General features: G+C 39.9%; 1 protein-coding gene across 1 annotated transcript; it reads left to right on the plus strand.

Annotated features, from left to right (window-relative positions):
- Window positions 1–4,740: 4,740 nt before the first annotated feature.
- On the plus strand, window positions 4,741–5,868 carry LOC127580564 (tetraspanin-7-like). Its single transcript, XM_052034149.1, has one exon. It carries the CDS (start codon window positions 4,741–4,743, stop codon window positions 5,866–5,868), a length of 1,128 nt encoding a protein of 375 aa, XP_051890109.1.
- Window positions 5,869–12,722: the final 6,854 nt, after the last annotated feature.

Here is a 12,722-nt window from a genome sequence, read left to right on the forward strand (position 1 = left end):
TTTAAAGATGAATTTGGAAGACCGAAACAGAAAGACCAATGGTTGCATGTACATAAATCTTTGAATGTGATGTAACAAATTGAAATCTCATTAGTAATAGATGATAGGAGTAAATAAAACCTTTATAAAGCACTGTTTAGGCATTTAGGTGGCAGACTGGAATATTATCTACAATTCACTTTAGAAAGAGTGCCCTAACCTTAGAAAGGAAGCAGAAGAGAATTTTTGTAATTGATGAACTGCAGTCATGAAAGCACTGGAAACATTATGGTTGTTCTCTTTAGAGAAGGGAACATTAAGATGAGAGTTGAGAGAGTGTTTGAAATCACTTTGCATTTTGACAGTAGGAAGCAACTGTTTCTTGTGGAAAAAGGTCTGTTAAATAGAAAGGTGGATTTAAGATGGTAGGCAGAGGAACTGGAGACAATATGAAGATTTTTATACAGCATGTTCCTGCAAACTAGAATGCAATGCCATCAAGGGTGAAGGGTAGATATAATAGTAACTTTCAAAAGGAAATCTAATCAATATATGAAGGGAAAGAATTTATATGGCTATGGGGACAGATTTCAGAGTGGGATGAATTGGTTAAGAGCATGCACAGGCATGATTGGCTGAACAATGTCCTTCTATGATGTATCATTCTATGATTCTGTGCACACCATAGGCAGAAACTCTTGTTCACACAAAAAATTGTCACCATAAATATGGAGGGACCAAAGCCATCTCATTATGGGGAGGGGCAATGCTGAAGGAAGGAGGGCCAATGTGCACTGACATTTTCTCAGCACAAGCTGTCAGTATCAAATGATGACTACTAGTATGCATACAATCTTTTTGAGTAAAATAACCAACACTTAATATTTTATACTAACTTCCAGATATATTCTGACGATCTACTTTTCAGACTGAAGTAATAATGTGAATTGTCTTTAATACGTCATGTTTTGAAGTATATATTATCAGTTTTTTAGAAACTAAAAGCTCTTGATAGCACAACTAAATTTTGTTACTGTTTCATAATTGTAGGAGCAATACAGGTGCTTTGCTCAATTTAGTAGCCTAGATCCTGTGATTAACAATGGCAATGCTGTCACTGCTCACTCCTATTAGTGGGTATCGCTGACAGTAACAACTTATAGTTGCACATGCACAGAAAAATGTGGAAATACAGAAGTTGCAGCCAGTGATACCCTGCACCTGCATCATTTGCAATGTTGCATGCTTTACCGATGGAAAGAAATCTACAAAAAAATCAACACAATACATGTCCTTTGGTTCACATCAAATTCAGTGTCCGCTGACAGTATATATTGCAGTGTTAAGCTAGGGATTGACCAACCACATATGGGTATTTCCCAACCTGATTGGGGTGCAACATTCATACAATTAAACCAATCTAAGGACATCTGGTTGGCTGCTGGAGACTCGTGGTGTTCTGCAGGGTTCGGTGTTGGGTCCGCTGCTTTTTATGTTATATGTTAATGATCTGAATGATGGAATTGGTGGCTTTGTGGCCAAGTTTGCGGATGATACAAAGATAGGTGGAGGGGCAGGTAGTGTTGAGGAAGCAGGGAGTCTGCAGAAGGACTTGGACAGGTTGAGAGAATGGGCAAAGAAGTGGCAGATGGAATACAGTGCAGGGAAGTGTACGGTCATGCACTTTGATTGAAAGAATAAAGGCCTAGATGATTTTCTAACTGGGGAGCGAATGCAGAAATCGGAAGTACAAAGGAACTTGGGAGTCCTAGTTCAGGATTCCTTTAAGGTTAACTTGCAGGTTGAGTCGGTAGTAAGGAAGGCAAATGCAATGTTAGCATTCGTTTCGAGAGGACTAGAATATAAAAGCAAGGATGTAATGCTGAGGCTTTATGTGGCATTGGTAAGACATCTGGAGTATTGTGAGCAGTTTTGGGCCCCATATCTAAGGAAGGATGTGCTGGCATTGGAAAGGGTCCAGAGGAGGTTTATGAGAATGATCCCGGGAATGAAGGGGTTAACATATGAGGAGCGTTTGATGGCTGTGGGCATGTACTCACTGGAGTTTAGAAAGATGAGGGGCATCTCATTGAAATCTACTGAATATTGAAAGGCCTGGATAGAGTGGATGTGGAGAGAATGTTTCCAGTAGTGGGAGAGTCTAGGACCAGAGGGCACAGCCTCAGAATAGAAGGATGTTCCTTTAGAACAGAGTTGAAGAGGAATTTCTTTAGCCAGAGGGTGGTGAATCTGTGGAATTCATTGCCACAGATGGCTGTGGAGGCCAAGTCATTGGGTATTTTTAAGCGGAGGTCGACAGATTCTTGATTAGTAAGGGCATCAAAGGTTATGGGGAGAAGGCAGGAGAATGGGGTTGAGAGAGGAAAATAAATCAGCCATGTTCAAATTTTTTAATTTTTTAAAAAGTTTTATTTACAGCGTGGTAACAGGCCCTTCCGGCCCAACGAGTCTGCGCCGCCCATTTTAAACCCCCAAATTAACCTACCTGTACGTCTTTAGAATGTGGGAGGAAACCGGAGCACCCAGAGGAAACCCACGCAGACACGGGAGAATGCACAGACAGCGACGGGAATCGAACCCCGATCACTGGCGCTGTAATAGCGTTGCGCTAACCGCTACGCTACCGTGCAGAGCAATGGCAGAGCAGACTCGATGGGCTGAATGGCCTAATTCTATGTTTTATGGTCTTATCTCCAGTATCTTTGGATTAGCATCCCGTGATAGAGCTGCATGCTTCCAAATGTTGCTATTTCTCTTTGCCTTGTCTTTGAGATGGCTCTTGAAAGTCACGGAGCAATAAGAATCACACTAATTTTGGTAAGTGTAATCTGGATTTGTCTAAGAAGCTAAGCTTCAGGTTTTTGTTAGTGACAATGATTGTGAGGACTCTCTCAGGTATGGGCAGGGCTTATATTGTAGAAAGTATTCTGAGGGTGCTACTTGAGAAAAGGCTTACGGCAAATGCAAATTGATGAAATTAATATTTATCAAGGAAGTGATTCACAGTGCAATGTCAAATATTGAATATTTCTAGAATCCAACGTAGGTGAAACATTAGTTAAAATTCTTCGTCAAAATCTTCCAGAAAACATTCAAATCAGCTAGCTTATCAACTTGGAAAAATGTGAACATTTTCAAAACTCTACATTCACGTTTATTTCCTGACAAATAGTTATCCCTCAGTCGACATCACTAAAACAGATTGGATGCTCATTATTACATTGCTGTTTATGGAATCATTCCCTATATTTCCTACATTGCTGCGGTTCAGAAACTGCTCCATTCAGCTGTAAAATACTTTGAGGCATCACAAGGACATGAAAAGTGTTATAAAAATGTGGCTCACTCATTTTATATTGGTTCTTAGTCCAGCAATGATTTCATTTAAAATGTGTAGTTATCCCGTTTACTTAAAAGAGTAAAACATGACAAGATACTTCACAGGAACATTAGCAAACAAATTTCATACAGAAAGACATTATCAAAAGGTTGGCCTTAAAAGCCATCTTCAACTAATAGTAAGGAGGAGGAGAATTTTAAGGAAGACAATAGCAATTTTCCTGACAAGATGATTGGCGACTGATAACGATGGAAGTGGGCAAGCTCAGTCCCAGCTAAGTGCAACTTGTACCATATTGAAATAGCATTTTTATCTGTAAACATTGTTATCTAGGTATTAGTCTGGCAACAGAAAAATAGACGCGCACATTTATAAAGTGGGGAGTTAATAGGTAAACTTTACTTCAGATATCACAACATTAATATCCTTTGTCCTCGCAAGGAAATTGGGGAACGTACAGTTTATGGTCACAGGTCAAATACTGAAAATATAAAGCCTCAATAGACCATTTTCGCCATTCAAGTAAGAAAGGGCATGTGATACTCGATATGACAAGTGGATAAGTAATTTGCATTTTTTAGTGCAAATAAAGCGAATTGAGACGAAGCACATGGAAAGACACACGTTTAAGATGTTTATGTGGGGCGGAGGAGGAGGATTTAAATTTGAAGATCCTTGCTTTAAATGTACACTGCTGTTATATTTATCTTGCTTCCACAGCCCCTTCATCCTTTCAGAAGTCTCACAATGCGGAAATCTTGGGGAAAGTATTAATCAAGATAATGTGCAGTCTTCCGTGGACCGCAATCAATAAAGAAACAAGAGCTGCTGCTGCTCACCACGAGTCGCTCATCCATTTCACTTTAACTGCCGGCAAACACCAATAGCTGCGCCAAAAATAGAAGTGTTTAGAGGCGACCTTTCAATTTATAGTTTTCTTTAATTTATATCGTGGGTTGTAATTTTTAACATGGAAGGGGGCGATTCTGTGAAATCTTGGTTTGTCTACAGTCGGAGAAGGCCGAATGTAATCTAACCAAGTTATTTTCAAAGGCAGCAGGATGTTAAGGTACAATTTGTTTCTTTCAATTAATTATTTCAGTTTGCTTTCTAAACAAAAAAAAACCGACTAAGTGTAGATTAATTACTAAATTGTGGTCTAGGAACAGTTTCATTCCCAAATTGTAGTTTAGGGATATTTTAATTAGCAAATTGGTTTTGTCTGGGTGTGATGTTGGTGAAATCCCTGGGTCATCTCTAAATTTACAGATGCCAAGTAGCTTCTAGTCGACCTGAACAACCAGAGCCTTAAATGGTCCTATTTTCCGCGCCATTTCCTAACGGCCATCTTTCATGTTAAGAGTTTGCAATATTAATAACAGTCTATAAAATGTAAAACCATGACAGACGAATTACCATACGATGTTCTTCCAAGGATGAACCTATTGTCTGGAAGGCAGGAGTCGCTGGAATTGGTGAACGATAGAGAGGAGACGAGGTTGTCCTCTCCACGAATATCCAGTGAGGCAGCCAAGGCTTATCCCAAACAGCAGGTCTACAGAAACTCCACAGCTGGACTGAGAAAATGCGAGTTACCTGCTTACAGTGAAGCCATCACTGTCTGCGAGGCTGTGCAATGCGATGCTTCCCAGAGCCATACTTGTCAAGAGCAGTCAAATCGACCACGGGAGGAATCTCTTGCCTCGGAGTCTTCTCATGCACGCTGCAACCATAAAGTCTTGGGCTTACATTCTTGTACATGGCAGCCGGTGACGATCAATAAAGGGACAATGGCTTTGCTCAAACTGACCTTGATGGCTTTTAGCTTTGTTTTCTGGACGGCTGGTCTAACCATGTTCACAATTGGTATCTGGGCGAAGATCTCACTCGGCAGCTACTTGGAATTGTCCACTAACGACTACCCCAACACCCCCCACATCCTTCTCGCCATGGGAGCTGCTGTTATTCTCTGGGGCTTCCTGGGATGTTTCAGTGCTGCAACGGAACACAGGTGCCTCCTCAAGACATACGGAGTGTTTCAGATCGCGGTCCTCATCGGAGGATTATCAGCAGGGCTCTCTGCCTTGTTTTACCGTAAAGATATAGCCGAAGGGTTTCGCAATGGCTTGGGTGAAGCCATCCAGGTCTATGGAGAAGACGAGGAGAAGGCCAACGCTATAGACGACATTCAACGTACCCTGGACTGCTGTGGGGTAGAAAGCTACAAGGATTGGGTTCCCTCTCCCTGGTCTGAAGAGCAATTTGGAAACGGTTCGGTCCCTTTGAGCTGCTGTACGGTTCGGAAGGGATGTCAGAACAACCCGGTCACTCCAGATGCCCGGGGCATTTACAAGGAAGGCTGTTTCAAGAAAATCTACAATTTCGTCAACGACAACCTGTTTTACATTGCCGTCGGGGCGCTGGGATTGGCTGTGGTACAAGTGATTGGAATCGTTTTGGCGTGTTTACTGGCTTCAAGAATCCCCAGCAGCGAGATGCAGGAAGACAGAAGAAGTGCCCCGCTCTGACTGTCGGCCCGCTCCTGGGATTTGGGCTCCGGTCATCTCGACCCCACCAGCTCTGGAAGAACGCAAGATGATGAGCAAATCCCCGGGCAAATGTCAGTCTTATCAACAGACGAAATGTTACCTCTGATGCAACCTTACTATTTTGTCAGGTTTTAGATGATTAACAATTTAAATGCGAAATAAATAGAAGAGAGTTTAAATCAGAATGCTTAAAACAATTCCTAATTCAGGATTAAAGGGAATATTGAAATAGTAAAAATAATCCGTTGGATTTACCGCATTACATTAAGTATAAAGAACTACGACAAACTATCTTTTTTTGGGGTCCCGCGGGAAAGTACAAATAACCACACATTTTGGTAAAAACGGATTTTTTTTTAATGATTCGCATAATGCGTGTTTGCAAAGTAGCGCGGCTGATGGGCACATAGGAACCATCCCGAAAATTCAAGAGTTTACTATTTAAAGGTAATGCGAATGGCAGGTTGTGCATTAAAGGCAGGCATTAACGCAAAAAGAAACAATTGTAAGAAGGGCTTTAAAATTCTAATGATTTTCAGGGTTAATTCTCTGAAGCTGTTTTTAAAAAAACAGCGACATCAACTTGCATTCAGATAGCTCCTTTATGGTAGTTAAATATCCCAAGGTGCAACCAGGGGTTGGGTGGGTGGGTGTGGGGATAGAGTACAAAAGACCAAACGTTCTAAAATTTTCATCTAGGTAACTCGGAAAGCAGCAAACATTATGTCAACAATGATGTGTTCCATCTTTAAAATTAACAACCCAACTACATTCCTACGCTTTATTGCAGATTCTTACCATTTATTTTGGTTGTTTCATCTATTTATTCGGATCACTTGGTTGCAGTATGTGTCCCAGTGCGATTCCAATCTTTCAGATTCTCTTCCCTCTCATCAAAAATTATGCGAGTGGACCAAGTACTATTGCGAAGTGTTCATTGGATCATCTTAAGTAATTCATCAATGATAAATAGTGATTCTTTATTTTTTTTTAACTATGCAGAAAACAAGTTTGCAGCTTGGCCCAGTTTTTTTTTGGATATGTCAACAGTTGCACGAGCTGTTGCTGGTGTTTCCCAACCTAATTGTCAGGAGGTTTGGGACCCCGATGGAGACGTGAATGTTCCAAATTCCCTGACACGTTCTCGCCAGCAATTTGGAGACAAAAGAGACCGCAGATGCCGGAATCTGGAGCAACACACAAAGCGCTGGAGGAACTCGGCGAGTCAGGCAGCATTTATGCAGGGAAATGGCCCAGTCCAGATGAAGGGTCTCGACGCGAAATGTCCACTGTTCATTTCCCTGCATAGATGCTGTCTGACCCGCTGAGTTCCTCCAGCGTTTTGTGCGTTGCTCGCCAGCAATTTGCTCATTGCCCTCCACCATGGTTCTTCATGGAGTCTAGTGGGGGGGGGGGGGGGGGGGGGGGGGGGGGGCGTGGAATTTTCTGCAGTACCATCAATTATGTCGGGTCCAACCTGGCGGCGGTTCAGTGACTCCATTCATTTTAATGAAGACCAATTGCTACAAAGAGGGGAAATTTCAGGTAATTTATATTTTGCGGAATTGAGTTAATTTTAAAGTTTTCATTTTTCTGTTGTTTTGAAGTGATTTATTTTCTCCTCCTTGAAAAATTTAAAACATTTTTAATAGAACACTGAACTTTTCACAGGTATTGAATGTTTCTAAATATCAGAGACATATACACATATTTAATTTTTTTGGCAGCTTTAACAGTCAAGGTATTTCTGTGTGATTTAAAAGATGTCCGACTATATCCATCGACAACATACAATAATAAAACAAATCATTATAATTACATCTGGTTATACCTGGTTCATTCATAACAAAACGTATAGGATATGACATAAGTGCAAACACTAGTGAAAGTTTAAGCCTTCTGTTGATAAATTAATACTTTAAAATAAAGACATACATTTAAATACTTGAATTTGAGAACTAAAAAGGAACACTTGTTTCCTTAGTGTATACACTTTACTCTGTCAGATATGAATGGTAAGGTTAAAACAGTGCACAAGGAAGGGTACGTCTTGTTAATATAATATTTAATACATTGATTCATAATAATGTACTGAGAAAAAATAGCAAATTTAATAGTGAGGTTGGATTTGCATTTTTTTTACCACTGATGATCTCATACTTGCCTGTGGGGAATACAATTATATGCTAATAGGCTCAGATCAACTATTGTGGGAGGTGGCCAATTTAGATCATAAACACCAGGATGGACCAGTTCGGCTGAATGGACTAAGTCTGTGCTATATACTCTCTATCATTCTGTGTAACTTTTTCCCTCTCTAATCCCTGATACACTGAGGTTAGTTATAGTTTCCATTTTACCTGAATGGGACTTGAAAAAAATACATTTTATTTAAAAATATTCATAGCAGCCAAATATATTTACAGTGAAGTGAGAAAAAAATCTTAACTAACCATTACTGCTGCAGCTGCAGAATACTTATTGTTCACAAAGCAGGCTTTGGACGGTAAATCTGCCAAAAAGACATTTAATCTTCTAAGGCTGCCAAGATTCTTGGACATTCAAATGGAAGTGTCCCTGACGTTTTAACTTATAGAATTGTAAACGATACATTATTCAATTAATAGCTCAACTCTGAGAATGCCGTTAGCAGCAAACAAGAACTTACAGCTGCAGTAATATGTTTATAAGATTTTGTACAACAGCTTATGTTCATCCAGACTTCAAAATGGCACAACACCTTCTTCAGGAGATCTGTTAACAGAGCAAGCAACAGTGTGTCTTGTCAACCAATTACATTGGATGTTCTTGACTGTGGCACATGGAGTCTAAGCCAGCAAGTCTTTGTTGGAATATTTAACACCATGTAAAATTATGTTCATAAAATGATAAAAAGGAAAAAAATATGGAATTAAAAGAGAGAAATATAAGATATCAAAGGAAAAAATATAATAAGAATATCTTCAAACAGAATTACATTTTGAAGGAATCAGACTATCAGTGCTGGAGAGTATGCTCTGTAACTTTGTTGTGTTTGGTAGGTATTCAAGGAGAGCCATCACACTTTTATTGTCAATTGTGTGATTCAATGCTAAATCTTTTTGCAAGATCCTGGAATGGAAATGCTTATGTGGGATCAGGACAAATCAGAGAGCAGCTTCCTGATTTTTGCATGTAACTGTATGAGTGCTGAAGGTTGCTATCTGACTTATTCCTCAATAACAATGCTGGTAACTGGTAACATCACTGTTATTTCTATTGCAAACTGTAGGCTACAGTTTACGTTGTTTGAAATTTGCCAAGATATTTCTTGCTGCTGATTCAGAAATCAATTGTGCAAGCAAGATATAGCATAAAAAAAAGAATGGAAAAAAGAGAAAGACCTAACTGAGAAAAATTAAACACAAATACTGATACTTTTTCACACATGTAACTGTTAACATAGAACAGTACAGCACAAGAATAGGCCCTTTGGCCCACAATATCTGTGCTGACCGTGATGCCAATTTAAATTACACATCTGCTTGCACATGGTCTGTTATCCCTCTATTCCCTGCCTGTTCATGTGTCTATCTAAATGCATCTTTAATGCCACTATCATGTCTGATTTCACCCCTTTCCCTGGCAGTGTGTTCCAGGCACCTATCAGTCTCTGTGTGAAAAACTTGCCACATAAATTTCTTTTAAACTTTCCCTCTTTCACCTTAAAGCTATGCCCTCTAGCATTTGACATTTCCATCCTGGATACCAGCTGCAAGTTCTCCTCCAAGTCGCACACCATCCTGATCTGGGAATGTATCACTAGTCCTTCCTCATTGGTGGGTCTAATTCCTTTCCCAAAATCTTTGTGAGAGTACCCTCACCAGAAAGTCTGAAGCAGTTTAATAATTTGGCTTACCAGCACCTTCTCAAAGGCAGTAGGGACTACATGGTGGTTTTGGTGACAGTCAGCTCCTAAAACAAATATATGTAAGTAAACCCCACACAGATGCTATGCAGGATTGGGATTTTGTTTAGATACCATGTACAAGATTCCTGCACAACTGCTACTATACAGGATTTAGGTAGTGTTAAACTTAGAAACTATACTGTTGTTTCCTTCGATCACTTTACTCCAGGCATACCTCCAGTATAAAAAGAAGGAATAAAGAAAATATGTGGAAGCGACAACAAGATTGCAGCAGAAATCATCTTAATTTTACTTCTTTCATCTCAGACTTCCAATATATCTCTCTTGTGTTTCCAATATACATATTATGACTAAAACCCTTCTTGAACTTTCTTAACTTTTCTCTTTTGTCTCCAAATAATTCCTTATATCCTCTCACTCCTGCCTCGAGAGCAGAGTTCCAACACTTCTCAAATGAAAGCATTCTTCAGGTGAAAATTAGACAGTGAAATTTGACAGGTTCTTAATCCATGGGACAGGTTCATAAATGATTCTATTTGCATCTGCGCATATTCATTTTTTGTCACATGTCCCTCGGATGGAAATCCAGCTTATTTGTTCCCCTCCAAGACTAGAGAAATTGCAGCCAAGATCAGGTGAATGACTGGGTGGCACAGTGGGACAGCCAGGTGCTTCACAACGCCAGAGTCCCAGGTTCAATCCTGTTCAATCCTGAAGCTACGATTCTATGATTCCTTCTTCTTGTGGGTTTCCAGTGACTTCTGCCAATGTTTTGAAGGCGTTGAGTGTGAATAAAGACTAAGATTAATCACAACTGGATATTTACAAGGCTCTAGGCTCATATAATGAACTATCACCTGAACAAAGTAAGAAAGGACTGCCCGTGCCCATGAATAGTGTTTTTAGGGAATGGGAAGGGGGAGAGTATTCAAACAAAAATAGATTGGCTAGCGATTTCTCGAACACAGAGTTCCTACTCTATGATTTTCCACTGATTAAAGTCAAAGTCAAGTTCATTGTCATATGCACAAGTACATGTATGCACAGGTACAATGAAAAACTTACTTGCAGCAGCATCACAGGCATATATAAGCAGCATTCACAAGAAAAGCATAAATTAAATATAAATCATACACAATTTTTACAAGAAACAACACAATTAGAACAAAAAAAAGTAAAAACCATTTTCGTGCAAAGTGATCAAAGTGGTCATATTGTTGCTAAACTGTAGTGATTAAGGTTTTGCCGGTTGGTTCAAGAACCGAATAGTTGAAGAGAAGTCGCTGTTCTTGAACCTGGTGGTATAGGACTTCAGGTTTCTGTACCTCCTGCCTGATGGTATCTGTGAAAAGATGGCATGGCCCAGATGGTGGGGATCTTTGGTGATAGTTGTTGCCTTCTTGAGGCAGCACCTCCTGTAGATACTACCGATGGTGGAGAGGAATGTGCCCATGTTATATTGGCCAGAGTCCACGAGGCTAATACTTGAAGTTCTTCCTCTGTTTCTGAGCACTGGTAATGTCCATAAATTACAAATGGGTTTGTTAGGGGAATACCGAGAGATAGCCAGAATTTAATCTGGCTGTGAATGATAACCAAAATTATTCCTGTGTCTTGTGAATTACTGTTTATTCACTGCTTGAATTGCAGTAGAAGGAAAATCAAACTAAAATCAAACTGAAGAGATTCCTGCACAGACTATGTTGCAGACTGGGCAAATATGTCAACAAAATAGCAATAGGAATTCAATGTAGAGGTGGGAGATGATTAATAATTTAACCTGGGGACTATCAGTAACCAATATAAATAAACAGAATAATTGATTAAATCTAAAGTGTAAAAGTTAAAATTAAGTAGTCAATATCAATATTAAAAGGATCCAAATGGCGTCAAGTGAAAGTGGTATATGTAAATAATAAATACATTCAATATAATGTTATACACCATGCATATAAATAGATTTTATAGGATAATGATGGGAGACTAGGGACAGTTGGTTGCAGTTCCTCTACCTACTGAGAAACTCAGGTTGCTTTGGGTGTCCGGGACAATGGCATTTGCAGGATGTGAGTGCAGTTGCTTGAAATCATGCTCAGGGTTTTTGAGCCAGAGGAGCTGGAGCCACCACAGGGTATTTCAGAGGCTGAGAAGTTGCCATGTGCTCTCTCCAGATGTGGTCAACCTGGAGCTATAGACAGTTCAGCAACATGGCAAGCTGACAGCTACACCCTGGAAAAGGGAGAGGCGGATGGCACAGGAATTCCTTGGAACTGTGGCAGTATGAACTCAATCCTTTTGACATTCATCAGTGAGAGAAGTGGCAACTCCCTGAAGTGCATTCCAAAGCACATCCACAGCCAATGATTGCACAGTGGGACATAAGTGTGGAAAAGTAATGGTCAGAGGAGCTCTAATAGTCAGGGATTAGGTTTAGGGGTAGGTGACTATTGACATGAATTTTGAAAGATATGATGCTTTCTGGTGTCAGGGTAAACTACATCATTGAGGTGGAGCAGGAGCAAGGAGGAGCATGTTTTCCCAAATGGAACCAATGTCATAGAGAGGAAAGGTGTTGAAGCTATAAGACCTGAAGTTGAAGCCTGTAACCTCTGAAATACATCCAACACCATGTACTGTTGAGTATGGAAGGATGATTTAAAACAGATTAATCTAGGGCAAAAGAAATAGTGCAGGAGGGAAGGCTCTATATTTTTATTTGACTGGTAAATAATCAAGGAGAGACCTTCAAAGAGAAGGGAGCTCAAATACATTCTGAATATTCCCATCAACAGGAAAAGGAGAGAATACAAAGCTGCAGTAAAGATATTGAGGATAAAACACAATAGAAAAAAGATGGCTTTTGGTAATCATTGGGTCCACAATTCAATAGAGAACTAAAGTGAATATAAGAAGCAGATGGATA

This window comes from Pristis pectinata, chromosome 19, assembly GCF_009764475.1.
Source record: "Pristis pectinata isolate sPriPec2 chromosome 19, sPriPec2.1.pri, whole genome shotgun sequence".
Classification (NCBI taxonomy): domain Eukaryota; kingdom Metazoa; phylum Chordata; class Chondrichthyes; order Rhinopristiformes; family Pristidae; genus Pristis; species Pristis pectinata.

Bases quoted from the DNA above. Each gene is read 5' to 3' on its own strand.
- LOC127580564 (XM_052034149.1), top strand. From the start codon at position 4,741: ATGACAGACGAATTACCATACGATGTTCTTCCAAGGATGAACCTATTG.